A 26,978-nucleotide genomic window follows, 5' to 3' on the forward strand; every position below is an offset into this window, starting at 1 on the left:
AACAATCTGCACTCATTTCTAAAGTCTGTTGTTGCAAATTTACTACAATTCTCTACCCTCCTCCATTTCTCTCAGGTTGCTTCTCTCTAATGGCCTAACACAGGGATGTGCTCTCTCCCAAACTTCTCTAACACCCCAGTGTCCGACCAGCACTCCCACAGATACAGCCATTACTATTCAAGCCAGAAAGGGGCCAAGGCAAAGATCAAGTATTTCCATCCCCCGAAGAAAAGACAACATACTATATAAACACAATCTTTAAATATATAGATTACAATGCAGTGTGCGCTGAAACAGCTGAAACACATGTCAGGTGAGGAAAAAAATACAAATGAAACTCCAATTAGGTTGGAGATTTGCTGGGCGTGAGCGCCATGGGCGTGGCAAGATAAAGCTCACGAGAGGCGAGATGAACCGGGGAAGGCTTGACAGTGGGAGCAAGGCCCGGGAAGACCTGCACTATTTGGACAGGTGGCGAAGGCATTCCAGATGTGGGCAGCAGCACGAACAAAGGCCCAGAGGTAGGAAGGAGCACAGCCTGCGGGAAGGTCAGCGAGGGTGTGGCCACAGCGGGAGCCAAGCACAGGCTCTGGAGAGGACCCGGCGACAAGGCTGAAGAGGGGCACTGGGGACTCGCCAGGGCGGGCTTTTTCTCCACGGGGTGCAACTTCTGATGCTGAACAAAACTGCTGTACCATCTGAAGGCTTTCCCACACACCTTACACTCATAAGGCCTCTCTCCAGTGTGCACCCTCTGGTGCTGAATGGAGGCTACCTTCTGTGTGAACGCCTTGCCACACTCCTTACACTGGTAGGGCTTCTCCCCAGTATGAGTTCTCTGGTGGACAATGAAAAGTGACCTACAACCAAAGGCTCTCCAGCATTCCTTGCACTTATAGATTTTCTCCCCCGTGTGTAAGCGCTGATGCTGAAGGTAGGCTGCATTCCTGCGGAAGGCCTTGCCGCACTCCTTGCACTTGTAGGGCTTCTCCCCCGTGTGGATCCTCTGATGCTGAGTCAAGGCTGTGTTGGAACTCAAACCTTTGCCACACTCCTTGCATTCATAGGGCCCTTCCCCAATGTGGTTCTTCTCGTGTATAATGCAGTCGTAGCTGGACTTGAAAGCTTTGCTGCATTCCTTACATTTGAAGGGCTTCTCCCTGGTGTGGCTCATCTGATGCCGAATGAGCCTTGAGTTGTACCTGAAGATTTTCCCACATTCTTTGCACTCATAGAACTTCATTCCCCCTCGAAGTATCAGATTCGGATTCAGGCTGAAAGTGGGCCACGTGGCCTTGCTTTTAAATTCAAGGCGCTGAGAAACATTTTTGAGTCCACCTCCTGGCACTCTGAGCCGCTCTGTTTCTCCGGAGGCTTCCTGCTTTACGGCAGGCTCTTCATCCTTGATCCGGGACTCATCACCTGACCAAAGCAACCATGGGCACCCCAAATTACTGAGCTGGACAGAAAGCAGAATCCAGGGGTCCTAATTCTCTCTTGTAGGAGGCGATTTTTAAAAAACATACCCATAAAATGGCTATAAGCATCCATAGAGGACAAGAGAGAAAAAGAAAAGTAGTAAAATACAACTGTAATGACATCGGAAACAGGATGTGCCTCCTGTAAGGAAGGCTGGGGTTGGGGGTGGGGGGCACTAAGGCAGGTGAAATGGGCAGAATGAGAACTTCAAGAATGAGAGGGAGCCCTAGCCGGTTTGGCTCAGTGGATAGAGCATCGGCCTGAGGACCAAAGGATCCCTGATTTGATTCTGGTCAAGGGCACATAACTTGGTTGCAGGCTCCTCCCTGGCCTGGGTCCTGGTTGGGGCTCACAGAGAAGGCAACCAACCAATGTGTTTCTCTCACATCAACATTTCTGTCTTTCCCTCTTACTTCCACTCTCTAAAAATAAATGGGCTCTTGCTGGTTTGGCTCAGTGGACAGAGTGTCAGCCTGTGGACTGAAGGGTCCCAAGTTCCATTCTGGTCAAGGGCACATGCCAGGGTTGCCCATTAGGGGGCATGCAGGAGGCAGCCAGTCAATGATTCTCTCTCATCATTGATGTCTCTATCTCTCTCTCCCCTCTCTGTTCCTCTCTGAAATCAATAAAAATATATTTTTTTAAAAATCAATGGAAAAATAGCCTTGGGTGAGGATTAAAAAAAAATCAGTAAAAATAAAAAAAATGGGAAGGAAAGAAGGCATGAGCGGGGACAGAGAAAAGAAAAGGACAGATAAGAGGGATCAGCAGAAATGGAAAATTTTTTAGAGAGAGAGACTCGGAAGAGGAAAAAGACCAGTGAGACTGCTCTGAGGTCAGCTCTAGCATGACGAGGCGGAGCAGGCTGGGAACACAAGTGAGCAAACAACAGATCATAATGCCCCCCCCGCCCCCATAGGCCAGGAAACCACCCAAATTCTAAATTCTGAATAATGGCCTAATAATTCCATTTTTGAATGTTCCACGTAATATCCTGAGATAAAAGATTCCTCCAGAAAGTCAGCTGGAACAGAAGTTGGAGATGCCATAGTGGCATCATTACTAAACGAACCATTAGTTACAAAATCACAATATGTGTGAGAAGTGAGGCCTGAAACCTTCTTTCGAAAGGAAAGAAAACCAAGTAATGAAAAGCTCCCAGGACTGGGAAGCAGTCTCGGGGAAATTAGAGGCTGTGTGTATGTGCTGGGTGCCGTGGTGGGGGGAATGTGCCTTGCCTTCTCCTATGCCACCCCAAATAGGACAAATACAATGTAAACCCAAATATTATGGCATAGGAATCTTTAAACTGCACCAATAAAGGCAAATTAAAATAAAAGCCATAGCTGTGGCACAAAGAAATCAGTTTGACCCACAGAATCAAATTTTCCTTAAAATATGGCAAAAACCCTACTCCTCTGCTGCCATGAAAACTGGCATGAAATTAAGTATTTCCTCTGTGAGAAAGAAAGTGGTTCAGGAGCTCCTGGGTCACAGCTTTCTGCAGGAGCACGGCCACGTGTGTGTGCCGACAGTGTGTGGCCACACACTCCAGGGACTGGTCTCTCTGGGCTCGGGGCTGGAACTCAGTGGAGGTCAGAGTGCACCGACTACTGCCTGATGGACAACAGGGAGCTTTGTCTTCTGCTGCAGAAGAAACATTTCCAGTAAACCGGGAAGGCCAAGCCAGAAACTGCTGTATTCTCTTACTCACCTGGACAGATGCCTCGCAAAACCTCTGCTTCCCAAGGATCGGGGCCCCAGGGTGCGCTCCCTCTCTCCAGCTGGGAGATCAGATCAGGCTTGGGGGCTGGAAATGCCACTTCAGTAAGAAAAAAAGACAGACAAGTTGAGGGAGATGTTCAGACCTCTTCCTGAGATCTCTCTTGGCCCAGCTCCTAATGGGCTAGTTGGGAGGGGAGAGAAATGGACCGCCTCGGAGACCAAGTGAGCCAGCCAAGGGTTCTGAGGATGGGCTTAAAGTGGATGGGCTCTAAAAGGAATGACAGGGAGACAGCCGTGCTCCAAGGAAATTTCAACCTTGCCCTGGCTATTAGAAAGGAAAGCCCCTCAGGAAGGATATATGCACTGATATCCTGGGAGACTCTCCTCAGAGAGGAGGACCCACAACCCCAGGACAATGGAAGGATGGAGGAACAGGTCACCCAGGGCACCAGGAAGTCCTTCCACTCAGTGCCCAGAATCTCACTCCTCCCTGAGGTGTAAGGAAGTCTAGTTTCAAAACCAAAGGGCACCAGGATCTCCCCACCCAGCATCTCCAAAGGCTGGGACTGCAGAACTCCCCCGCAGAGTCAAACCCAAGGGCTACTAGAGTCCCCCCAAATATCTGAGAAAGATGTCAAACTATCACGAAGAGCCAATGAGAGGGACCTACCCAGGGCAGCCACATTTGCATAGTTCTCCAGCATCACGTCCCTGTACAGGGCCCTTTGCACAGGGTCCAGGCTGGCCCATTGATTCTGGGTGAAGTACACAGCCACGTCCTCAAAGGTCACAGACTCCTGAAACAACAGGTTCCTGCTCAAGCTCTGAGTGAGGGGCAGAAGGAGGCAGCCTGAACTGCAGGTCCCCAACTCTGAGCCCCGTGGAAGGTCTGCTCTATCAAGATCGCCTTCAGCCAGTCATTCCACTTCAAACATGGAACCCCAGTGCACTCCCATCTGCTCAGCTCTAAGTCATCCTAATCTCATAGCCTGGCATCTGGGGCTCTCTGCCTGGTAACTGCATCAACCCCTGTGGATCTGTCCCTCTGGCACCTCCTATCTCAAGTACTCCATACTCTGGTCACCTTATTTTCTATACACTAACCACTACAGGTAGCTGCCACTCACCCCGTCTCCGCCCATCTAAAGTACGCACGCACAGCCCTAGCTGGTTTGGCTCAGTGCATCAGCCTGTGGACTGAAGGGTCCCGGGTTCGAGGCCGATCAAGGGCATATATGCTCAGGTTGTGGGCTCGATTCCCCCAAAGGGGTCATGCAGGAGGCAGCTGATCGGTGATTCTCTCTCATCATTGATGTTTCTATCTCTCTCTCACTCTCCCTTATTCTCTGAAATCAATAAAAATATATTTTTTAAAAAAAGTTTTTCCAGCATTTTGCAAATTTCTTTTCATACCTTCTTACTTTATCAAAAAGCTAGCTCTGTTGAAGAAAACCCACAACCTGCCTGTTCCAGTCTCTTCTCTAAACCACCTGTATTCAGACAAGGTTGGCAGTGCCCTGTCTCTGGGCACAGATCCATTGATGTTCCTATCTCTCTCCCTTCCTCTCTGAAATCAATAAAAATATTTAAAAATTAAAAAAACACACAGATGGCAAATAAGTATATGATAAGATGTTTAATATCATATGTCATCTGGGAAATGCAAATTAAAACAATGAGATACACATCTATCAGAATAGCCAAATCTAGAACAGAACACTGACAACCAAACGCTGGAAGAGTGGAAGAGGAACTCTCTCATTGCTGGTGGGGGTGCAAAATGGTACAGCCACTTTGGAAGGCAGTTTGGCAGTTTCTCACAAAACTAAACATACTCTTACCATATGATCCAGCAATCACGTCCTTGGTATCTTCCCAAGTGAGCTGAAAGTTTATGTCCACACAAAAACCTGCACACAGAAGTTTACAGCAGCTTTACTCATAATTGCCCAAACTTGGAAGCAACCACAATGTCCTTAGTAGGTAAGTGTCTAAAACAAACTGTGGTACATCCAGACGAGGGAATATTTATTACTCAACACTAAAGTGAAATAAGCTATCAAGCCGTGAAAAGTCATAGAGGAACCTTAAATGAATATGACTAAGTGAAAGAAACCAATCTGAAAAGCCTATACAATATAATTCCAACTATTTGGCATTCTGAAAAAGGCAAAACAATGTCAACAGTTGAAAAGATCAATGGTTTCCAGGGAGAGAGGAATGAAGAAGTAGAGCCCAAAGAATTTTTAGGACTATGAAAACACTCTGTATGATGCTATAATTGTGGATACATGTCACATACGTTTGTAACCCATAAAATATAAAATACCAAGAATGAACCTGCTCAGCAGGTGCGGCCGAATGGTTAAGCATCAACCTATGAACGAGGAGGTCACAGTACGATTCCTGGTCAGGGTATATGCCGGGGTTCCGGGCTTCATCCCCAGTAGGGGGCCTGCAGGAGGCAGCCAATCAATGATTCTCTCATCATTGATGTTTCTATCTTTCTCTCCCTTTCCCTTCCTTTCTGAAATCAATATAAATATATTTTAAAAAATAACAAAAAAAAAGTGAACCCTAATGCAAACTATGGACTCTGGATGATTACGATGCATCAATGTAGGTTCATCAATTTTAACTAAGGTACCACTCTGATGGGGGACAATGATAATGGGGGAGGCTATGTATGTGTGGAGGCAGGAAGCGCATGGGATCTGCTTTTTCTGCTCAATTTTGCTATGAAACTAAAACTTCTCTAAAAAATGAAGTCTAATTACAAATGAAAAAGGCAATACTTAATCTTTTACCTGATCTACAATATGCAACTGACCAATTCCCTTCCACAAACAACTCACCACCACGGAAAATCTTTTAAACAGATAAATCTAACCATGTCACCTCCCCTTTTTAAAATTCTTTAGTGCTTTCCCAGTGAACCCAGAGTAGAAACCAAAGTCTTCATAGTGACCTACCAGACATGTGCCTACGTCCCCCGTCTCACACTGAACAACTTTCTCTGACTTCCCCGTTTCTAAAGTCCACCCAGCTCCCCTCCCCCGTACCCCCCACTACAGGGGCTTTGCATTTGCTGTCCTTCTCTCTGGAAAGTTCTCTCTTCAGCAGTTCCCAAGACTGTTTCTATCGCATCCTTGACATGAGATCCTACCTCTAGGAGGCCTCCCCTGGAGAGGTAGCTTCCTTGAGGTGCCTCAAATTTGAGAAGGTATATAAAAACCCCCTGAAGGGCCTTCACAGCAGATTCCCACCCCGCTATCCTCCTCCCCAGTCTGACGGAGTCTAGGATGGGGCCCAAGACTCTGCAATTCTAATGAGCTCCCAGGTGATGCCCACACTGCCAGTGGACCACACTCTTGAGAAGCACTGTGCTTTGGCAACATGTAATTATGGTATCTTGTGTATCTGTTTGCAGCCTGTCTATTTGGCTAATGAGAAAAGAGAACTTGTCTGCATTATTCCATACTATGCACCCAGCATTTAGAAAGTGCGTATGGGAGGAACAATGCTGGTCTCTCTGGGATACGTCTCCTATTTCTGGGGCAATCTCTTCAATGAAGAATTTCTCTGACCTCAGCAGGTGACTTTTCTCTGTACAACATGATCTGGATTTCCACAGTGAAGGAGAATTTCTAGGCTTGGGTCCCCCTTTTATGCTTAAACCTACACATCCAAATTCATCCCTCTCTATACACAAAAGTCTCATTTCCTCCCCCGGGTATTTACTCAAAGAGAAAACCAGAGCCTGGCCACCTTAGGCCTTTTTGGTCCTTTCCTGATCAACTGAGAGCTACTGTGATTTAAAAAAAAAAAAAAAATTTGTATTGATTTCAGAGAGGAAGGGAGAGGGAGAGAGAGGCAGAAACATCAATGATGAGAGAGAATCACTGATGGGCTGCCTCCTGCTCGTCCCCCACCAAGGATCGGGTCCACAACCAGGGTAGGGCCCTCATCAGGAATCCAACCGTGACCTCCTGGAGCCTGACCTCCTGGTTCATAAGGCCCGCGCTCAACCACTGAGCCACACCGGCCGGGCGCTAATGTGCTTTTTTTAACAGACGGAAAGGAAGCTCGGCTCACCTGAGGCCCAGTTGTTTGGCGCATGGCTGGTGTCCCTGGCTTCGGGCACTGTCTTCTGGGTGTGGAAAAGCAAGAACCTTAGAAGCTAAGAGAAGACGAGCCGTGAGTGCGGGAGCTCAGGTCTGCACCCCGCAGCAGCACGGGCAGGCCCCTCCGGCTGGTCGCCCCACCTCCTCGGGGAGTGCTCGCCTGGACCTCAGCCAGGCCCGCCCCTGCCCGCCCAGTCCCAGGGCTGCTGAGATCCGAGACGAGGCGAGCCCCTAGAGTCACCTAAAACCCCAAAGCAGCTCTTACAGGGACCACGACATGGACCCACAAACGGTGCCTGTGGAAAGGCGGGACAGGGTGCTTGGCTGCGGATAAAGAGTAAAACGGCGTTCTAGGGGGTGATGCTGGCCGAGACCCCGAACACAGAAACGTCAGGGAAGCAGGGACCCCAACACGGACACTCAGCAGCGGGCGCCGGGGGCTGTTGGGGTGGAAAAGAGGGTCGCGCTGCGGTGGGCAGGGGCTGGCCCGGGCTCCGGAGGCCGCGCAGCCCCCTCGGCGGCGTCTGCGAGGCCCGGACCCGGGTCAGGGAGGCGCGAGCCACCAACGGGACCAGGCTCGGGGCGCCAGGGAAAGTGAGGAGGCCGGCACCGGGCGGACCTGGCACGGAGAACTCGCTGGGACGCACACGCCTCCTCGCCGAACCGCGAAAAGCTGGCGGCTAAACGCCGACGCGGAAGCGAGCGCGTGCGCTCAGCGCCCCTCTAGGCCGCCGGAGGCCGCCCGTCTCGGTGGTCCCGGCGCCCGCCCCCACGTGACTGGGCCGGCCGCGGAAGGGGTGGGGCTGGGAGCGGGTCCCTGCCCGCGCCGCCTGTCGCTGGTGGGGTTCGGGGGGTCCCCTGCCAGCTGCGACCCTTGTTGCAGGCTTGGGACTGGGGTGTCCAGGCTCGGATACAGCCTCGCTGCGCTCAGACCTCGGCCTCTAGGCGCAGTGGGGCCGCGGGTGACGGACTGCCCCACCGGCTGTTGGCCGCCGTTACTCCGTGGGTCACCTGGGCTGTGCAGGTGTGGAGGGAATGGCTCCTGTTTGTCATCTCTTAGGGGCCTAAGCCAAGGATCCTGCTTGGGGTTCCTAAACCATGGTTTCCACCTGCCTTTTTATTTTTAAATTTAACTTTATTGATGAAAGTATTACAATGTCACCCTTTTTTCCCCATTAACCCCCTCCACCCCACACCTCCTCCCAGGCCTTCACCACACTATTGTGTGTCCATGGGTTATGCATGTAAGTTCTTTGCTTAATCTCTACCCACTTACCCACCCATCTTCCCTCTGAAAGTTGTCAGTCTGTCCTATGCTTCTATGTCTCTGTTTACACCTGCCCCCTCCTTCCTAGGACCTAGGCCTGTGGGGGACCTTTGGAGCAGATTCATTTAACAACCAAAATAATGGTGACTAAGGCTGCCAGGCATCCTGTGTGTACAGGACATGCCCTATATTACATGGCTTAGTCCTGTTCTTTCCCAGAACAGCTTCACCAGAGGGACAGAGTGCAGGAAGCACTGACCCAGAGGCAGCTACATGGCAAGGTGAATCAGGAGAGATGGCAAACGTTAGGCTTTGCAGCTGTCAAGGAATCTACTCATGGATCAACAGAAAAACACACTATCCCCAGCCACTAGCCCATGCAATAAGTCAAGAAAAAGAAAATGCATCCAAAATTGGAAAAGACATAAAAGGCTTTGTCAATGTTACAAAAGCCTATGGAATCTACAAATGTCTCTAGAACTAATAAGTGAGTTGTGCAAGGCTGCAGGCTAAAAGATCAAAATACAAAAATTAATTATATTTCTGTATACCATCAATGAAAATTAGGAATTTACTATTTATTAGAGCATCAAAAATATGAAATATTTAGACATAAATCTGAGAAAACATATAAAAGACCTAAACAGTAAAAGAAATTAAGATCTAAATAAATGAATAAAACACTGCTAAAAGAAATTAAGATCTAAATAAATGAATACATTTACAATGTTCACGAGTCAAAAGACTATCTAAATAGTTACAATGTCAGTTATTCCAAAACTGATCTATAGATTCAATACAAAATCCTAGAATTTGTTTTGTAGAAATAGACAAAATGATTCTAAAATTCACATGGAAATGCAAAGGACCTAGAATGGCCTAAACAACTTTGGCAAAAACCAAAGTAGGATGACTGACACTACATGGCTTTAATTAAGGCAGTATGTTAATGGCATCAAAATAGACAAATAGATCAGTGCAACAAAACAGAATCTAGTGCTTGGCCCACACAGACAGGGACAACTGATTTGTGACAATGGTGCAAAGGCAATTCAGAAGAGAAGGAACCATGCTTTCAAAAAAATGGTGCTACAATAGGTGATCCATTTAAAAAGGGAAGGGGGGAGGAACTTAGGTCCATACCTCACACCCTGTACAAAATTTAATTCAAAACAGATGATAGATCTAAATGTAAAATTTTAAACTATAAAAACAGGAAGGAAAAATAGAAAAAAGCCTTTATAAACTTGGGAAAGGCAAATATTTCTTACATATGACACTGAAAGCACAATCCATTAAAGAACTGAAAAACTGGACCTCGTCAATATTGAAATCTCTGCTCTTCAAAAGCTACTGTTAAGAGAATGAAAAGACAAACCACAAGCAGGGAGAAAATATTTGGAAATCACATCTATGAAAGAGGACTTGTGTCAATAGTATATAAAGACCTCTCACATATCAATAAAAAGAAAACCCAATTAAAACAAAGGCAGAAAATATGAACTTTACCAAAGAAGACATATGGAAAGTAAGTAAGCACCTGACAATATGCACAATAGCATCAGTCATTAGGGAAATGCAAATTAAAACCTCAATAGGATAGCGTTATACACTTATCAGAATAGTTAAAATTAAAATGAAATATCAAGTGTAGGCAAAGATCTATTAGGAGTGGAACTCTCATACAATGGTGGGAATGTAAATGCCACAACTTTGTAGAACAATTCTGAAGATTCTTAAAAACCTAAATATACCTATCTATGGCCTGGCTATTCCACTCCTGGCATTTACTAGGATAAATAAAAGCATATACATTTACAAACACTTGAACACAAATGTTCACGAAAGTTTTATATGTAACAACCAGAAACTAGAAACAACCCAAATGGCCATCAAGAGGTGAATGGAGCCGAAACCGGTTTGGCTCAGTGGATAGAGCGTCAGCCTGCGGACTGAAGGGTCCCGGGTTCGATTCCGGTCAGGGGCATGTGCCTTGGTTGCGGGCACATCCCCAGTGGGGGATGTGCAGGAGGCAGCTGACTGATGTTTCTCTCTTATCCATGTTTCTAACTCTCTATCTCTCTCCCTTCCTCTCTGTAAAAAATCAATAAAAAAAATATATTTTAAATTAAAAAAAAAGAGGTGAATGGACAAACTGTGAAAAGGAATGAACCACTGATGTATGCAACATGGGTGAACCGCAAAATAATTATTCCAAGTGAAGGACACTGGACCAGAGAAAAGTACCTAGTGTGACAACATCCGTATAAAATCCTAGAAAAGGAAAATGAAGGCAAAGTGACAGAAAGCACATCAGTGGTTACCTGTGGGGAGCCAGGAGAGAGAATTACAGGGGCATAAGCAAAATTTGGGAGGTTTGGCCGTTTATTATCTTGTGGTGATTGTTTCATTGGTGTATACGTAAGTCAAAACATATCAATCACATTCCAATAAATAACATTTTTGTTTATTATGCTCCAGTCACTGTGCTAAGCACTTCTACATGTATTAATGCAGCTAATCCTCAACACAGAACCATGAGGTAGATTGTCATCCCTATTTTACAGATAAAGAAATTAGCATCGAGTTTCTGTAACTTAACCCTCTGCTTCCTGCAGTGGGCCGTCAAGCTGTCTGCAAAAGTGGTAGCTAATTTCCTGAGTGAAAAAAAAAACAACTAGATGAAGTTGCTAAGAAATGTTCCCGGCTGTGAGGTCACTTGGAACAGCAATGAGATGGATAAATTTAAGACAGATAGCATCTTGCATCTGATTCAGAGTACGTACACCGCAACTTTTGCAAAGTCACAGACAGCAATTGAGTGGTCAAGAGTAACTTCAGAGTAATAAGTAGTGTGGGTGGGCTGCACCCGAGGTAGGTCTCTGAAAGCCTGAACTGTTAGAATGTCCTAGATGCAGATGGCTCCAATGGACAAGGCCCCTCTGTGAGTTTGAGAGACTTCTAATATTCATATTGTAATAGGTGTCCATATTTATCTTTCTGGTTTACCCCTTGTTTAATCTTGCACATCTGAAGAGAGATACATGGGAAATAAAAGTCTTAAGATTTAAAGGGTCTGAAATGTCTTTAATTCTGGGCGAAATGATTTTCCCTTAGAATTTTGAAGGCATGCACCGTAGTCACCTAACTTTCAAGATTACTACTGAGAAATGGGATGCCATTTTTTTTTTTATCCCTGATTTTTTGTTTTCTCTCTCTAGATACTTTTTAGGATCTCTTCAAACCTGGTATTCTAATCCGTCTTGCTGGGCACTTAGTATAGCCTTCCAGTCTAGAAACTTACATTCCTTTCATGTTTGTAAGTTTTGAGGTTTGTTCTTTTGTCTTTTCTAACTCTAAAGAAAGTTCATGTTGGGGAAACAAGGGCTCAGAGAATTTGGGGAAGCCAAGAGTCTGAATTAAACATCTTACTGGGACAGGAGAGAAGTGGGCATTCCAGTTACGCAGAGCTGTAGGAACAGAAGCATACAGTTAAGAATTAGCACAGTACAGTACAGCCCTGACCAGGTGGCTCAGTTGGTTGGAACATGGTCCCATACACCACGTGGGTTCAATTCCCAGTCAGGCACATAACTAGGTTGTGGGTTAAATCCCAGTTGGGGCACATATGGAAGGCAACCGATCGCTGTTTCTCTCTCTCTCTCTCTCTCTCTCTCCCTCTCAAATCAATACACATATCCTTGGGTGAGGATTTTTTTAAAAAAAGAATGAGCACAGTCCAGGAAGAACAGTGATGACACTGACAAAAAACATGAAGACGGGGAGACACCAGGAGAGGCAGTGAGCCCGGCTGTGGCTAGTCCTCCTCCTGGACAGATGCCTTCTGCGTGTGGAGTTTCTTATGTAGAAAGAATCTTCCACACCAGCTAAAGGTTTTCCCACACACCTTACACTCGTAAGGTCTCTCACCAGAGTGCACTCGCTCGTGCTGAACCAGGGTGAATTTCTGAACGAATGCCTTCCCACACTCCTTACATTCAAAAGGTTTCTCCCCGGTGTGAATGCGCTGATGCTGAGTCAAGGCTGTGTTGGAGCTCAACTGCTTCCCACACTCTTCACACTCATAGAGTCTCTTCCCCATGTGGAACCTCTGGCGCTGGAGGAAGACGGAGTTGCTACTGAAGGCCTTGCCGCTCTCCTTACACTCATAGGGCTTCTCTCCAGTGTGGATTCTCTGGTGCTGAATCAAGGCTGTGTCTGAACTTACGCCTTTCCCATACTCTTTACATTTAAATCGTTTCTTTCCAGTGTGAACTACCTGGTGCCGAATAGGTAGTGAGTTATATGAGTTACATCTGCAGTCTTTCCCACATTCTTTGCATTCAAAAGACTTTTCGCCAGTGTGACATCTCTGATGTCGGTGGAAGTCGGCCATTCGACTGAAGTATCTGTCACATTTTCTACATTCGTAAGGTGTCTGACCACCAGGAACTGGCTGATTCGCAGTGAGTTGTGTGTTGACGCTAATGTTTTTTGTTAATTTCTCACACTTCTCCCCACTCTCAGTAGCCTGGGCCTCATGATACTGGAATGACCCATCAGTGAAATTTCTCCTCTCTGACTCTGCCTTCGTAACTAGCCAGTGGCTGTGCTGCTGCCCTGGGCTGCTCCCAAGATCAAGGTCCTGGGGAACATTCCCTGGCAGCCCTGCCGGTGTCAGTCTGCGGGACTCTGGTTCTTTGGCAACGTGTTCCTTTGGAGTGGATTTGTCCTTCTCGATTCTGGTCTCACCCCCTGGAATCACAAAAAGAAAACACAGCCGTCAGCCCCCGATGTTGCAAACAGAAGACTTGTGCTGCAGGGAAAACAGGAGCAGGTGGATCTAAATTGCTGAGCGTGTGGATATTTTCCAGTCTGTGCAGAAAAGGGCACCAAAGATCACCACGCAGCAGAGCCCCCCTAGGATGAAGACTCCGGGGGGGAGAGGCAGGTGAGGCCAGGCAGCATTCCCATAAAGAGCATCAAGACGGGGAGACAGAAAAGACTGTTAACTAGGGCAAAAGACCAAGAGCTTTCCCCCAAGTGACTGGGATGGATAAAAGGGCAGACAGAGCGAAGCGATGAACAGAGACCCTCAGTGAGAAAAAGACCGCCGAGACGGGAGAAGAAGGGGGAGAGTCCTGGAATCATCCCGCACTCATTGGAGGACAGGGACACAAAGGGGCTCTGCTGAGCTCCCAAGAAACCTTCATTTCCCACCGTGCGTAAAGCAGAGCCCCTCCCAGGGCTGGAGGGACAGCCGACTTCAAAACCTGGGAACCCAGGGCTCTCCCCACCCAGTAGCTTCTGGGGAGCTCAGCCTTTAGAGCAACTGCCCATGAGGGTGTTTAGAGACCCACAAAGTCTAAGGAAGGAAGAGGACAGGATGCTCAAAAGGTAGAGGCAGACAATAACAGGAGGAAGAAATGTCTTACCCACGAAAGCCACATTTGCATAGTTCTCCAGCATCACCTCCCTGTAGAGGGCCCTCTGCACGGGGTCCAGGATGTCCCATTCATTCTGAGTGAAGTACACGGCCACGTCCTCAAAGCTCACCGGCTCCTGAAACAACAGGTTCCGGCTCACGCCTGTGCGAGGGCAGCGGAGCCTAAGTACAGGGGCAGAGGCCCACTGGGTCAGGTGGTATAGTCCAGGACAGCGAGCCAGCACCCTCCCCACCACAGGGGCCAGCCCTCAGCTGCAGTGCCCTGCTCACTGCACCCCTCTGTGGTCATCCCCTGCGGATCTCTGCGCTGACTCTGCCATGCCCTGCTCTGTGTACCTGTCAGTCCCTCTGGGTCCTTCCCCCTACCTGGGCCTTGTGTGCACATGCACAGGGGCATCTGTATAAACACAGCCCACACACAGCACTTTTGTACTGATCGCCACTCCCTCCTTGATCCCACTAAAGTGATAGTAACATCATAGCCCACGAGGAGGTGTTAACAAAATGTTAGAAGGCAGAAAATAAAAGATGGGTGGTATCTAAGTTAGAAAAGCAGAGAAAGCTGAATCTTAACTGCTGGCAGAGGGGGAAGCAAACCAAAAGGAGATCAATTCACACCACAGGACCAAGGATGAGCTCAGGATAGTTTGGTAAAATATTCTCTCTTTTTAAAAGCACCAGGGAGGAGGGAGGGCCCACAAAGTATTTAGGACAATGAATGAAAAACATCTATACAAAGGCACCCCATTGGGAAGTCTCAGGAAAATGAGAACATGACAAAGATCCTAAAGGCTTTGGAGAAGGAAAAACAACACATACATGAAGACTGGAGAGTCACTACATGGCAAAAGTAAGGGAAATGTTTTTCAAAATGCTAAGGGAAAACTTCCATTTCTCATCTACAGGGATTCAATGGTCCGATTAGCCTCCTGCCTGAACAAAATTACATAAACCAACAGTTTTTAAGATACTGGTTATCAAGCAATGAAAGACCATTCCTGAGACATGGGAAACAAAGAGGTGAGCCCCATGATTCCCCAAGCTTACTACGCTGGAAGTTTCCAGGCTATAATGCAGGGAGGGGAAACTGAGACAGAGCCTGGCAGATGGTGGTAGAGTCTGAGGGGACCAAGACAGCTGGAATTTATAGGACAGAAAAGCAGAGAGGAAAGAGCTGAACAGGAAAAGAATACAAGTCACCTGCAGTCGGTTCCCCTAGAAAATTTAACAGAGTACTGATCAAGGCATGGCTGTAAGTAAATGACCCAAAGCCAGAGAAAGGATCCTTTGAAAGGACTGAAGGGAACAATGCCTGGCATTCACTAACAGAGAACATTAAAATCCTTAATAATAAACCCCTAATATGCAAATTGACCGAACAGCAGAAGGACCAGTGGAAAGACTGGTTGCTATGATGCGCACTGACCACCAGGGGGAAGACACTCAATGCAGGAGCTGCCCCCTGGTGGTCAGTGCACTCCCACAGGGGGAGCGCCACTCACCCAGAAGCTGGGCTCACAGCTGGTGAGCACAGCAGTGGTGGTGCGAGCCTCTCCCGCCTCCGCTGCAGGCAGGCGGTAAGGAGCCAGACTGCGAGAGGGATGTCTGACTGCCAGCTTAAGCTCGATCCCCAGGTATCGGGGCTAAGCTGGCAGGTGGACATCCCCCAAGGGGTCCTGGACTGTGAGAGTGAGAGGGCACAGGCCAGACTGAGGGAGCCCCCCCTCCAGTGTACGAATTTCGTGCACTAGGCCTCTAGTAGTTATTATAAATGTATACCATATGTTTAAAAATTAAATAGATACAAAATATATTTCTTTAAAAAATCCAAATCAAACTTCTAGATATGAAAACTCCAATGTCCGAGATGAAAATTAACGGCAAATCAGAAATTGCACGGGTTGGGGCGGGGAAGGGAGAAGTGCATGTAAGGCATAGCAATACCAAATGAAACACAGAGAGAAAAAAGACAAAGGCAAAAAGAGCAGCAATAATGACAGCTGCTCTCACCACTTCTTCTCAATACTGAACTGGAGGTTCTAGCCAGTGCAAATAGGCAAGAAAAATAAAGGCATTCAGACTTGAAAGAAAAAAATAAAACTCTTTATTCATAGATGGCATGTCTATGTAGAAAATCCAATGGGATCTACAAAATAATTATTAGAATTGTGTTATCCAAGGATAACAATCTTGTGGATGGGGTGAAAGGGGTCTTCACTGTATGCAGTGTTGCAATTTCCACTTTTCAGTTAATTTCTACTTTCCAGCCTCAATGCCAAATCTATCCCAGTCAATCCCTCCATACTCACTTTTTTCCCATTGCAATTATCTTACTTTGGGCCTTCTCATCTCTCCACCCCTCAACTCCTCCTCTTCTCCAAACACATCCAATTGTGACAGATTCAAAATGGAAGCCACTGGGCCAGACAACTCAAGGTCTGGATGCAGAGCTGACACCTACTCTCCTGACATCTGTGGACAAAAAGGGACCAAATACTAAACCTGACAAGCGCAGGGGAGGCCTGCGTGGCAGCCTTACAAACTCAAGTAACACAGAGGGATGGTTTTAAATTAAAACTTTTGAACTAAAAGCAGTGTATGGCATAGTCATGCCTAAGGCATTTTTCCCTAACAAAGGTCAATCCTCACCTTAATTTAGGTTGTCTCTGGTCTTTTTGCATCTAAGATAACATACCAGGAAAACATGCCTTTGCAATAACAAAGTAATTGCTCTTTTTCTGGACTCCTCAAAGAGTGGACACCAGTAGAGACAACAGATCCCCTCATAGTTATTATCATGTTAAACGTAGACCTTAACCTGTACCCACCTACGTAAAAGAAGTGTCTATCACTTTACTTTTTATCCAATCCGCCCCCCCCCACACACACACCCCCCTTGCTTTCTGCTGCCTCACTAATCTATCACCCATGGATTTCAAATAGCCCACTTACACCTTCTCTTTTGGCTGTAATGTATAAAATAAGGTGCAAAACTACCATTTTCCAGAGCATTTTCTCGATCTGTTGAGGTTCTGCTTCCTGTCAATTATCAGTTTGGCTTGAGTAAACTCCTAACAGGTCTGAACGCTTCTGACATTGACACATCGGAAGGATGGGGATCCACAGAGGCTGAGAGGATGCTGGCTCACCCGGTGCCACGTGGCCTGGACCATGCCGCCCTCGAGGTTCTAGAGGTGAGACTGAGGAGAAATAAGGAGGCGCGGGTAAAATTCATGCTGCCTCGCACCCTGCGAATGTGCTCTGTTCGCCTCGGGTCCCATTCCTCCCGCCACCTCCTCACCCCAAAGGCAGAGCTGGAAACAAACCTGTTCGCCAGCCCGGGAGGCGAGCCCCGACTTGCCCCGAGGGCTAATCCGAGCGGCGCAGGCGCAGGGGAAGCGTGGGAACGAGACCTCGGTCCTCTAGGGAAGCGCGGCCCGCCCAGCCGGAAGTGCGTGCACCGCTTCCTCTCTAGAAAGCTGGGAAGCCGCTCGCCTCTATGGTTCCCTATCCCAGCCCGCAGAGACCACCGTCCCTACTTTCGCAGAAAGTTGCCGGCCCCAGGCTCGGGTCCTGCAGGGCCAACCTCCGGGGACCTGGAGCCATACAAGTTACAATGCTGTGATTTACCCAGCGTTCTCTGGCGTTTGCCACTATGGGCCGCTCTGCCAGGCAGCGAGGGGATCACTGCTCCGTGTGCCAGAGCTGCCCGGGTGCTGTGGCTGCGCCAGTCCGCCCGCAGCGGGAGCCTTGGAAGTGGGAAGAGCTGTTAAGTTTTAACCTTTCTAATAAACTGTTAACAGGAAGGAGTTCTATGAGCTGTCCCTGTCAATTATCAAGCCTCAGGAGGCGGTCCAATTTAGAGCTGGTTACTCAGAAGGCCTGGGACTTGTGATTGCATCTGAAGTGGGAGCAGACCTCTAAACCTCTTGGTAGTCAAGTGTCAGAATTGCACTGGTTGCTGTGGAGTATAAAACCCATACATTTACTATGAGAAATGCTGTAAGAAATAGTTCATATAAGGACAAAATAATACAGACAAGTAAGCCAAGTCTATCACTCATGAAGCCTAACTGGAAGAAACACTAGAGGATGCAGTAACTGACAACCAGAAAATGAACCCAAGAGCAGTAAAACCAAACCAGTAAGATGGCTTACTTAGGCCTACGTGGCACTACCACCACTTAGTTGGTTTAGACCAGTTATTTTCAACCTTTTTCATCTCATGGCACACATAAATGACTAAATTCTGTGGCACACACAAAAAAAGGGGGTATAATTTTAATTATCTAGACAACTCCTGAACCCTCACACAGGCCAGGTACCCCAAAATTGACTGCATTTCCTTTACCACAGAAGCTATTACACTATTATCACTTGACTATTAATACCAAGCCAAAATGATTTTGTCCATTTCCCAGTCAGGTTTAGGAAATCAGCTTTTGGTTAGAAATGATAGGCAACCGAACTTAGAATATATCTTATTAAACCCTCAAGCATCCAAAGCTGCTAGAATTTTGTGTTTATATGGAAAATATATTTGTACAAGAAAAAAAAATCACCTGATGTTCTAATCGTCATTTCCCATGAGAACATTAACTAGTTAACCACTTAGTGTGATGGCTTTAAACTACCTGAAAGCAGGCAGAATGAGACAAAGGAACTGATTTTCTAACAATGACATCAACCTTCCTACTATCAATATCCTTCGCGATCCCTGCCCCGCAGCAGACGTTCACCCACAGCAAGCAGATGGGCCAGTGTGTTAAAAAGAACCTTTATTATACGTTTATAGTAGCCCCTCGTGTTCTCATGCTTTCTTGCCAGATGCCTTGGGAGCAGCAGGTGCTTTCTGGGCTGGGGCTTTCGGACCCTTTTGAGCTTTTGGAGGCGCTGCCTTCTGGCCTGCAGGTTTCTGGGCGGGAACCTTCTGGCCTGGAGCCTTCTTGCCTGCAGCGGTCACCTTTTTTGCTGGAACCTTTGCAGCAGCTGCTGCAGCTGCAGCGGCACCTTTAGCAGCAGGTGCTTTTTTGGGAGAAGCTTTCAGGAGAGCTGCCTTTTGGAGCTTCTTAACTTCAAGCTTGATTATTCGGTTCCTCTGAAAAATGCCAATGTAAGCATATTTACAACATGCATACGGAAACTACTGTCATATATGTATATATGTTTAAGAGAAAACCCTAATGTTAAGACCCTCATATAATCAACTTTGCTCTACTAAGCATGGGCAAACAGAATTACCATATAAATAAGTTTAGGGTTAAAACATAATCCTGTACTAATTTTAAAAACTTACCATTTTCTTTGCCTTCATTACTTTGTAACGATCAAAATCTGTCATCTTGGCTTTCTATAAAAAACAAAACACAAAACTCTTATACTACCTTCCAACCCTCCAAAAAAGGTCAGAATTCAAATGACTGTAAGTTATTACCTTTTCTCTGGCTTCAATCTTCTTGGCCCATCTTGTGGCTGCCCACTTTGTATTGATATCTGCCTTCTCCCAGGCTTGTCGAACATACTTCTGGCGGGCACTACAAAGAACCAAGACTAGAGATGAAATCAGCTTTGAAGCAACACAAACCCAAGGGCAGCTTTTCGCCCTCTGAAAAGCAGAACTGATACCCCCTCAGGTTAAAAAGCATAAGCAAAATAATCCCAAAAGTACCCTTCCCATTTGTTGTACTTCTAGCTCTAGTTGTCTCTAGAGAACAAATGTCACCCGGCACACCACATCTTTGGATGTCTTATAATCTCAAACACACAATAAACCCAGTAAAATCCAGTACACTTCGAAAGTAAACCAGTAGTTACAGTGGGTGTCCCACTACAACTGTCAGTGCAGTTGAGATAACTGTACAGCAACACAGCAGTTAAAGTCCATAGTCTACATCAAGCATGTCAAGAAAGAATGATTTTCTCAATTCCTTTTAAGTAACTGTCACAAAATGATGCATGATACTTTTTAAAAAAATCCTCACCCGAGGATATTTTTGCCATTGATTTTTTTTAAAGAGAGACTGGAGGGGAGGGGTGGCAGTAGAGAAACACTAATGTGGTTACCTCCCGTACTTGCCCCTACTGGGGCCAGGGGTCGAGCATGCAACTCAGGTCCATACATGAGACTGGGAATTGAACCCAAGACCCTTCCATCAGCAGGCCGACACTCTTACCACTGAGCAAAACTAGCTAGGGCTGTTCCATACTTCTGACACATAGGAAACATTCAACTAAGGATAACGAGTATTGGAAGAGACAAGAACTCATATTTTTGTTTTGGAGCTAGAAGTGATTAAAATATGAACAGGAGCCCTAACCGGTTTGTCTCAGCGGATAGAGCGTCGGCCTGCGGACTCAAGGGTCCCAGGTTCGATTCCGATCAAGGGCATGTACCTTGGATGCGGGCACATCCCCAGTGGGGAGTGTGCAGGAGGCAGCTGATCGATGTTTCTAACTCTCTATCCCTCTCCCTTCCTCTCTGTAAAAAATCAATAAAATATATATTAAAAAAAATATGGACAGGAAACCAGAATTCCTAAAAAAGGTCTTTGCTGTGTAAATCCTGAGGTACAAACAAAAGAGGATGGCAAATCTGCACACAGGCAAAGCCAGAGAACGAAAAGATCACAGCACATTTAAAGGGAAACAATGCCCGCCCACTACACTGGAAATTCTTCTTCTGAATTGCTTCCATTCTTCAACACTGTTCACTATATTCTCAAGGGAAAACTAGTAAAATAACAAAAACTTTTTTTTAAGTAAACCAAGAAAATGTTCTCTAGCACAGTGGTCGCCAACATGAGGTCCGAAAGGTTGGCCACTGCTGCTCTAGCACAAGCAAAGCTGGGAGGTGGGTTTTACCTGTGTGGGAACTTCAGGATGAAGTCAGTGAGCTGCATGCATTTGAAAGGCATAGCCTGTCTCCTTACTCGAGTGCAAGGTCCATCAACCAAAGCCTAGAATACATAAGATCAAGACCTCAGTGCAAAACCTAACCGCATTCAACAGGATAGTCTGCATATAACACGTCCTTTCAAAATCCAAGCCCTACTATTTAAATTCTTTTTTTAAAAAAAACGATTAATTATTATTAGCAGTAGTTCAGTCTATTACCTAACTACATATAATTTACTTGACAATTATATGTCTTCAATCCTTACATTCCCAACAACTTAATGTTCATTCACAGCCTCTGGTCAATCCCTTAAGTTTGTGGTTCTCAATACTACATGCCCGGCTTGTTCTAAACTCCCTTTATACATATATAGTAACTCATTTAACCCTCACCAATGTTTTAGCCATAGTTAAAGGTGCTGGCTAGTGTAAGCGGCAGAGGCAACACACAAACCCAGTGGCACTGACCCACTCCAATCTGTGCCTGAAAACGCCTACAGCGCCCTGCCTGCTTTCCCCAAACTAAAACACCGCCATCGCCCACCCACAGCCCTCCTTCCTCCGGGGTCATTACAGAGCACCACCCACTGCCGCGGGAAGTTGTGATTCTTTCCTTACACTTACCCTGTTCTGATCGATAACATCTACGATCGCGACCAGCTTCCCGGCATGAGGCCCGAAGGAGACGTAGGCCACCCGGCCAACCTCCACGAAACGCCTGAACACCTAAAATGGGCCGGGGGGAGAAAAGCAAAACTAATTAAAATCTCTCCACATTTACAAGGTCCTGCAGTTCACAGGCAAAGAGGCTCAGTGCAGCGAAAAAGACCGTAGAGGGAAACACCCCGCCAAGTGCACGGGTCGACCTGGATAACCAACTCGCAGAGGCGGGAACGGCGGCAAAAGCCGGGGCCTCGCCGGCCGCCACGGCCCGGTCCGCCAGTCCCAGCCCCGCCCAGGCCGCCGGCCCTCCAGCTTTGGCGGCGGCTGCGCGCACGCGTAAGCCCAGGCGCGCCGGGCCTGCCGGGCCCTCCACGCGCTCATCGGCCGCGGGTCCGGGAAGCCCGCAAACTACGTGCTCCATTCGCCCGGGAACCCTCACCTTGCGCTACGTAGGGCCCGCTGGGCGCCATTCCGCGCCCCGCTCAGGCGGTGGTGCAGCTGCGGGGCGGCCTAGACCCCGGAGCCCGCAGCAGTGATACTCACCATGTTGGCGGCGCTCGGCGAGAAGGAACGAGGCCCACCCAACCGTGCGCATGTGCAGAAAGTCGCCCCGCCCCTGCGCTGAACGGAACGCCGACGTGGGCGCTGATTGGTTAGAGCTGGGGCGTGCGTGCGTGCGTGCGTGCGTGCGTACTCGCGCGCATGCTCACTGGGAAAACATGGCGGAGCCTGGGCGATTTTTCGCTGAAGCCAGGCAATGAGCTCGCCCTCGGTGGTCCGGCGCTGAGTGGCGGGAGGGAAGGTCATCGCTTAGCAGTTTAGAGTGAAGAGCACAGAAGCTTTGACTCCCGTGTAACTTTGTCCACATTCCACTTGGCTCTTTTTTTAACATTCTTCCGTCTTTCTTTCCACTGCTCCCCCTTCTCCCGATTTTTGTCTAAACGTGGTTACTCATGGTTTAGTGCTAGATATGTTTTTTCTGTCCCTGAGTGACTCCAGTAATTTTGTTAACGTTTTATTTTAGAGTAATTCAGACTTACAGAAACGTCGCAAAGCTAATAGAGGTAATTCCCATAAATGCTGAATGTTGACATTTTATGTTTGCGTTTTCTGAATGATTTGAGAGAGAATTGCAGCCGTGATGTTTCTTTATCGCTACACGATTAAATGTGTTATTTCCTAAAAACAAAGACATATCTTACATAATAAAATCAAAATCAAGAAAGTAATACGAATAGTCCTTTAATTTGCAGTCCTATTTAAATGTTATCAATTGCCCCACTTAAAGTTGTTAGAGTAAATGCAATATATATATATATTTTTTCCTGGTCCAGAATCTAAACAAGTTGTGTTTAGTTACCATGTCTAGTTTTTCTGTCTTGTTTTTTTAATCAGTAACTGTTCCTAAGCTTTTATCTTTGGTAATACTGACATTTTGGCATTTTAAAATACAGGCTAGTTGTTTTGTGGAATGTCTCTCGATAGGGATTTGTTGTGGTTTTCCTCACGACTGCACTCAGCCTTTTTGGTAGAAATGCTGCGCCCTTGATGGCATCGTATCAGGACACACATCTATTTCAGTCGTTTCCTCTAAGATCTATACCAGCATTTACTCCTGGGACTGTTCCAAGCCGCCTCCTAAAGTGATCTGCTTTTCCATTGATCCATTTAATCTATTCTCTGCTCAGAAGTCAGAGGGATCTTTTTAAAAAACAAATCATGCCCTGGCAAGTGTGGCTCAGTGGGTGGATGTCGGCCGGTGCACTGAAGGGTTGCCCCTGGTTTGAGTCGCTAGTTCGGCTGGACCCCTGGAAGGGGGTGTGCAGGAGGCAGCCCATCTCAGTTCTGCTCTCACATCGCTGCTCTCACATCGATGTTTCTCTCCCTCTCCCTCTCCAAAAATCAATAAGAAATTTTAAATCAATAAATAAAATCACATCTTTCTGTTTAAAACATTTCAATGGCTTTCTACACTATTAGAATAAAATCAAAACTGCTTATTCTGGCCTGCATCGTATGCTCCTACATGCACCCCCTTGTTCCCCTTCATTGTGCTTCAGCCACACTGGTCTTGAATAGGACAAGCTCTCCCCTTCTCCATGACTTGTACGTGGTATCTCCCGTGCCAAGAATGCTCTTCCCGGGCGGCGGGCGGGGGGGAGCGTCAATTGGGGGAAAAGAAGACAAATGTAAAACTTTAGACAATTTAAAAAAGAATGCTTTCCCTTTGTTCATACAGCATGATTGCCACATAAAAAAGGTCAGTCCCCTTGTCCCTTTACTAGATCAGCTTTTTGTTTTCCTCAGAGTTCTTACCACAGTTGTTTGACTCATCTTTCGTCCATTTAGCTGTAGTTTTGTACCCACTAAAGTAAGTTCTATGAGGGCAGGACCTTGACCGTCTTCTTTTCTTAGCACAGTGCCTCCTAAGGGGCTCAACAAGTGGGTAGCGAATGACTTCATCTTTAGGCCTTGGCGTCCTGCTTTATAATTTACAAAGCAAAAGACATGAATAAGAACATTCACAGCAGTCTGGTTGTGGTAAGAGCCCCAAACTGGACACTATCCAAAGGCCCATAAACAAGAGAATAGATAAATCGTGGAAGTCTTTATAATGGAGTCAGCACATGTACACGGAACATGGACGCATTCACACATAACAGTGAAATAAGTCAGACACATAGGGTATATGCCATGTGATTTCAATTATATGAAGTTCAAAACAAGCAAACTAATCTTTGGTTGTTAGAAGTAAATGAACATGTTTACCCTCGGTGTAGGCAGCGGCGGCTGGAGGTGAAGAGAGACTGCTGAGCTGCTGGTGGCCAGTTTCCTCTGCGCGTTGGTTACCTGAGTGTGTTCAGCTTGTGGAAATTCAAAGCTTTATCTTTAGGGCTGGTACATTTATTTCCCCCAAATAAAGGTTAGCTTAAAAACGCACACACAAAAACAACCTTTAAAATGGGGTTTTCTGGCTTTAACACCAGAGACTCTGACTTGCTGGTCTGAGGAGGGGCAAGAATCAGCATTTTAAAAAACAAGCTCCCCCACCTGGCAGGTGTGGCTCAGTGGTTGAGCACCGACCTATGAACCAGGAGGTCATAGTTAGATTCCTGGTGAGGGCACATGCCCAGGTTGTGGGCTGCATCCCCAGTAGGGGACGTGCAGAAGGCGGTCCATCAATTATTCTTTCTCAGTGATATTTCTATCTCTCCTTCCCTTCTTCTCTGAAAACAATAAAAATATATATATTTTTTTTTAAAAAAAAAAAAAAAGCTCCCCAGTGATTCACTGAACACACTTTGGCAAACACTTTCGGATTCTCCAGTTACAAAATTATTTTTCTAAAGTTCATCATCTGATTAAGTCAACCCTATTTAAAGTCCTCCAAATGTTCATTTTCATCCTCTCTTCTACAGAATCAAGTCCAAACTACCCAGCCTGGCATTCAAGGCCCTGCACAACCATTCTGCAATAGCTACAGGTCTCACGGCTATTCATATAGTTGGCCTCCCTTTTCCTAGAATGTGCTCCTCACTCTACAACTCTCCTTGAAGAAGCAGCTGGAGATCCCTTCCCAAGCAGCCCCAGGCTGTTTTCAGATTTCTCTATGACAGTGGTTCTCAACCTTCCTAATGCCACGACCCTTTAATACAGTTCCTCATGTTGTGGTGACCCCCAACCATAAAATTATTTTCATTGCTACTTCATAACTGTAATTTTGCTACTGTTATGAATCGTCATGTAAATATCTGATATGCAGGATGTATTTTCATTGTTACAAATTGAACATAATTAAAGCATAGTGATTAATCACAAAAACAATATGTAATTATGTATGTGTTTTCCGATGGTCTTAGGCGACCCCTGTGAAAGGGTCATTGGACCCCGAAAGGGGTCTCGACCCACAGGTTGAGAACCGCTGCTCTATGATAATGGTAAGGTAACTCTAAGTAAGCCCCGACCACCTTGTGGTGTAGGCGTCGGGAAATGAGCAAGATAATCATTAGCAGCTACTTACATCAGAAGCCAAAGTATCAGACCAAGCATAAGCAGAACTCTGATAGGCCGGCTACACCCAACTGGCTCGTCCAATCATTGGGAGGATTGGCTAGTCCTGTCCCATCCACATCCTCTTTTACAAATCATTTTGAATCAATTCATAGATGTGATGGTCAATTTTATGTATCAATGTGCTAGGCTACAATCTTCAGTTATTCATTATTCTAGGTGTTGCTGTGAAGGTAAACAAAAATTAGCGGGAATGCTTGATATCAAATGTTCAGATTTCCGATTGTCTCAGTATTTTAAAATATCAAAAATATTTTTGCGCCGAAACCGGTTTGGCTCAGTGGATAGAGCGTCGGCCTGCGGACTGAAAGGTCCCAGGTTTGATTCCGGTCAAGGGCGTGTACGTTGGTTGCGGGCACATCCCCAGTGGGAGATGTGCAGGAGGCAGCTGGTCGATGTTTCTCTCTCATCGATGTTTCTAACTCTCTATCTCTCTCCCTTCCTCTCTGTAAAAAATCAATAAAATATATTTAAAAATATATATATATTTTTGAACTGATGATTTTTTTCAGCATCGTTAATGAGGTAGAAACAAAAAGGACCCAACCTGGGAAAGATTTTCTCCATGGCTCCAGCAGAGGGCCTTCGTGTCTCATGTGTTTCAGGAGTCCTTACTTAGCTTAGAGTAGACTTTTGGCAAATGTATGAGGGAGGGAGGGAGGGAGGGAGGGAGGGAGGGAGGGAGGGAGGGAGGGAGGGAGGGAGGAAGGAAGGAAGGAAGGAAGGAAGGAAGGAAGGAAGGAAGGAAGGAAGGAAGGAAGGAAGGAAGGAAGGAAGGAAGGCTTTTTAAAACTCTTATTCATTGCCTATACTCCCTGCTAGACACTGGCTAAATGCTACATTTTACTTTTCTCAACAATCCCATGAGGTACTAGTAGATATTAGCCCCAGAGATTTAAAAACTTTATGAAGATCATAGAGGCAGCAAATAGCAAATTCTTGAGTTAACTCAGATCTATAATTTTATCTTTTAAATGTCATATAGGACATACAGAAAGTACATGCATGGTTGAAAAAAGGGAACACCTGTAACTACTACCTAGTTATAGAATATCAGTCACCATCACCCCAAAAGTTCTGTTACTATAGACTGAATTTTTGTGTGCCCCCGATATTCATATGTTAGAAGTCTCAACCCCCAATGGGATGGTATTTGGATATGGGACTTTTGGGACGTGATTAGGGTTAGATGAGGTCATGAGGGGGTGCCCACTGTCATGATGGGATTAGTACCCTTATAGAAAGAGACACCAGAGAGCTCACCCTCTCTTTCTGCACAAGCACAGAGACAAGGCCCTGTGAGGACTCC

At 46.4% G+C, this 26,978-nt stretch overlaps 3 protein-coding genes across 10 annotated transcripts; all 3 read right to left on the bottom strand.

Moving 5' to 3' along the window:
* Nucleotides 1–246: 246 nt before the first annotated feature.
* LOC102421704 (zinc finger protein 621) lies at nucleotides 247–12,728 on the bottom strand. 5 transcript variants are annotated; one of them, XM_023763377.1, is made up of 6 exons: nucleotides 7,948–7,997; nucleotides 7,300–7,384; nucleotides 5,046–5,114; nucleotides 3,875–4,001; nucleotides 3,194–3,301; nucleotides 247–1,422 (listed from the first exon to the last, which is right to left on the bottom strand). In XM_023763377.1, the coding sequence occupies exons 3-6, from the start codon at nucleotides 5,046–5,048 to the stop codon at nucleotides 344–346; spliced, it is 1,317 nt and encodes a 438-aa protein (XP_023619145.1). In that variant the 5' UTR covers nucleotides 5,049–5,114; nucleotides 7,300–7,384; nucleotides 7,948–7,997; the 3' UTR covers nucleotides 247–343. The 5 variants fall into 5 exon arrangements, with proteins under 5 accessions (XP_023619145.1, XP_023619146.1, XP_023619144.1 ...); XM_023763378.1 differs by lacking the exon at nucleotides 7,948–7,997 and adding an exon at nucleotides 7,570–7,941; XM_023763376.1 differs by lacking the exons at nucleotides 5,046–5,114; nucleotides 7,948–7,997 and adding an exon at nucleotides 12,592–12,728.
* On the bottom strand, nucleotides 12,074–18,626 carry ZNF620 (zinc finger protein 620). Of its 4 annotated transcripts, none has more exons than XM_023763380.1 (4): nucleotides 17,823–18,626; nucleotides 17,039–17,241; nucleotides 14,031–14,157; nucleotides 12,074–13,350 (listed from the first exon to the last, which is right to left on the bottom strand). In XM_023763380.1, the coding sequence occupies exons 2-4, from the start codon at nucleotides 17,051–17,053 to the stop codon at nucleotides 12,413–12,415; spliced, it is 1,080 nt and encodes a 359-aa protein (XP_023619148.1). In that variant the 5' UTR covers nucleotides 17,054–17,241; nucleotides 17,823–18,626; the 3' UTR covers nucleotides 12,074–12,412. The 4 variants fall into 4 exon arrangements, with proteins under 4 accessions (XP_023619148.1, XP_023619147.1, XP_023619149.1 ...); XM_023763379.1 differs by having other exon boundaries at nucleotides 17,672–18,626; XM_023763381.1 differs by having other exon boundaries at nucleotides 14,031–14,203; nucleotides 17,672–18,626.
* Nucleotides 18,627–18,799: 173 nt separating this feature from the next.
* On the bottom strand, nucleotides 18,800–22,420 carry RPL14 (ribosomal protein L14). Its single transcript, XM_006099742.2, has 6 exons — nucleotides 22,142–22,420; nucleotides 21,560–21,661; nucleotides 20,903–20,997; nucleotides 19,476–19,575; nucleotides 19,338–19,391; nucleotides 18,800–19,139 (listed from the first exon to the last, which is right to left on the bottom strand). The coding sequence occupies exons 1-6, from the start codon at nucleotides 22,403–22,405 to the stop codon at nucleotides 18,852–18,854; spliced, it is 903 nt and encodes a 300-aa protein (XP_006099804.2). The 5' UTR covers nucleotides 22,406–22,420; the 3' UTR covers nucleotides 18,800–18,851.
* Nucleotides 22,421–26,978: the final 4,558 nt, after the last annotated feature.

This window comes from Myotis lucifugus, unplaced genomic scaffold (genome assembly GCF_000147115.1).
Source record: "Myotis lucifugus unplaced genomic scaffold, Myoluc2.0 scaffold_283, whole genome shotgun sequence".
Lineage (NCBI taxonomy): Eukaryota > Metazoa > Chordata > Mammalia > Chiroptera > Vespertilionidae > Myotis > Myotis lucifugus.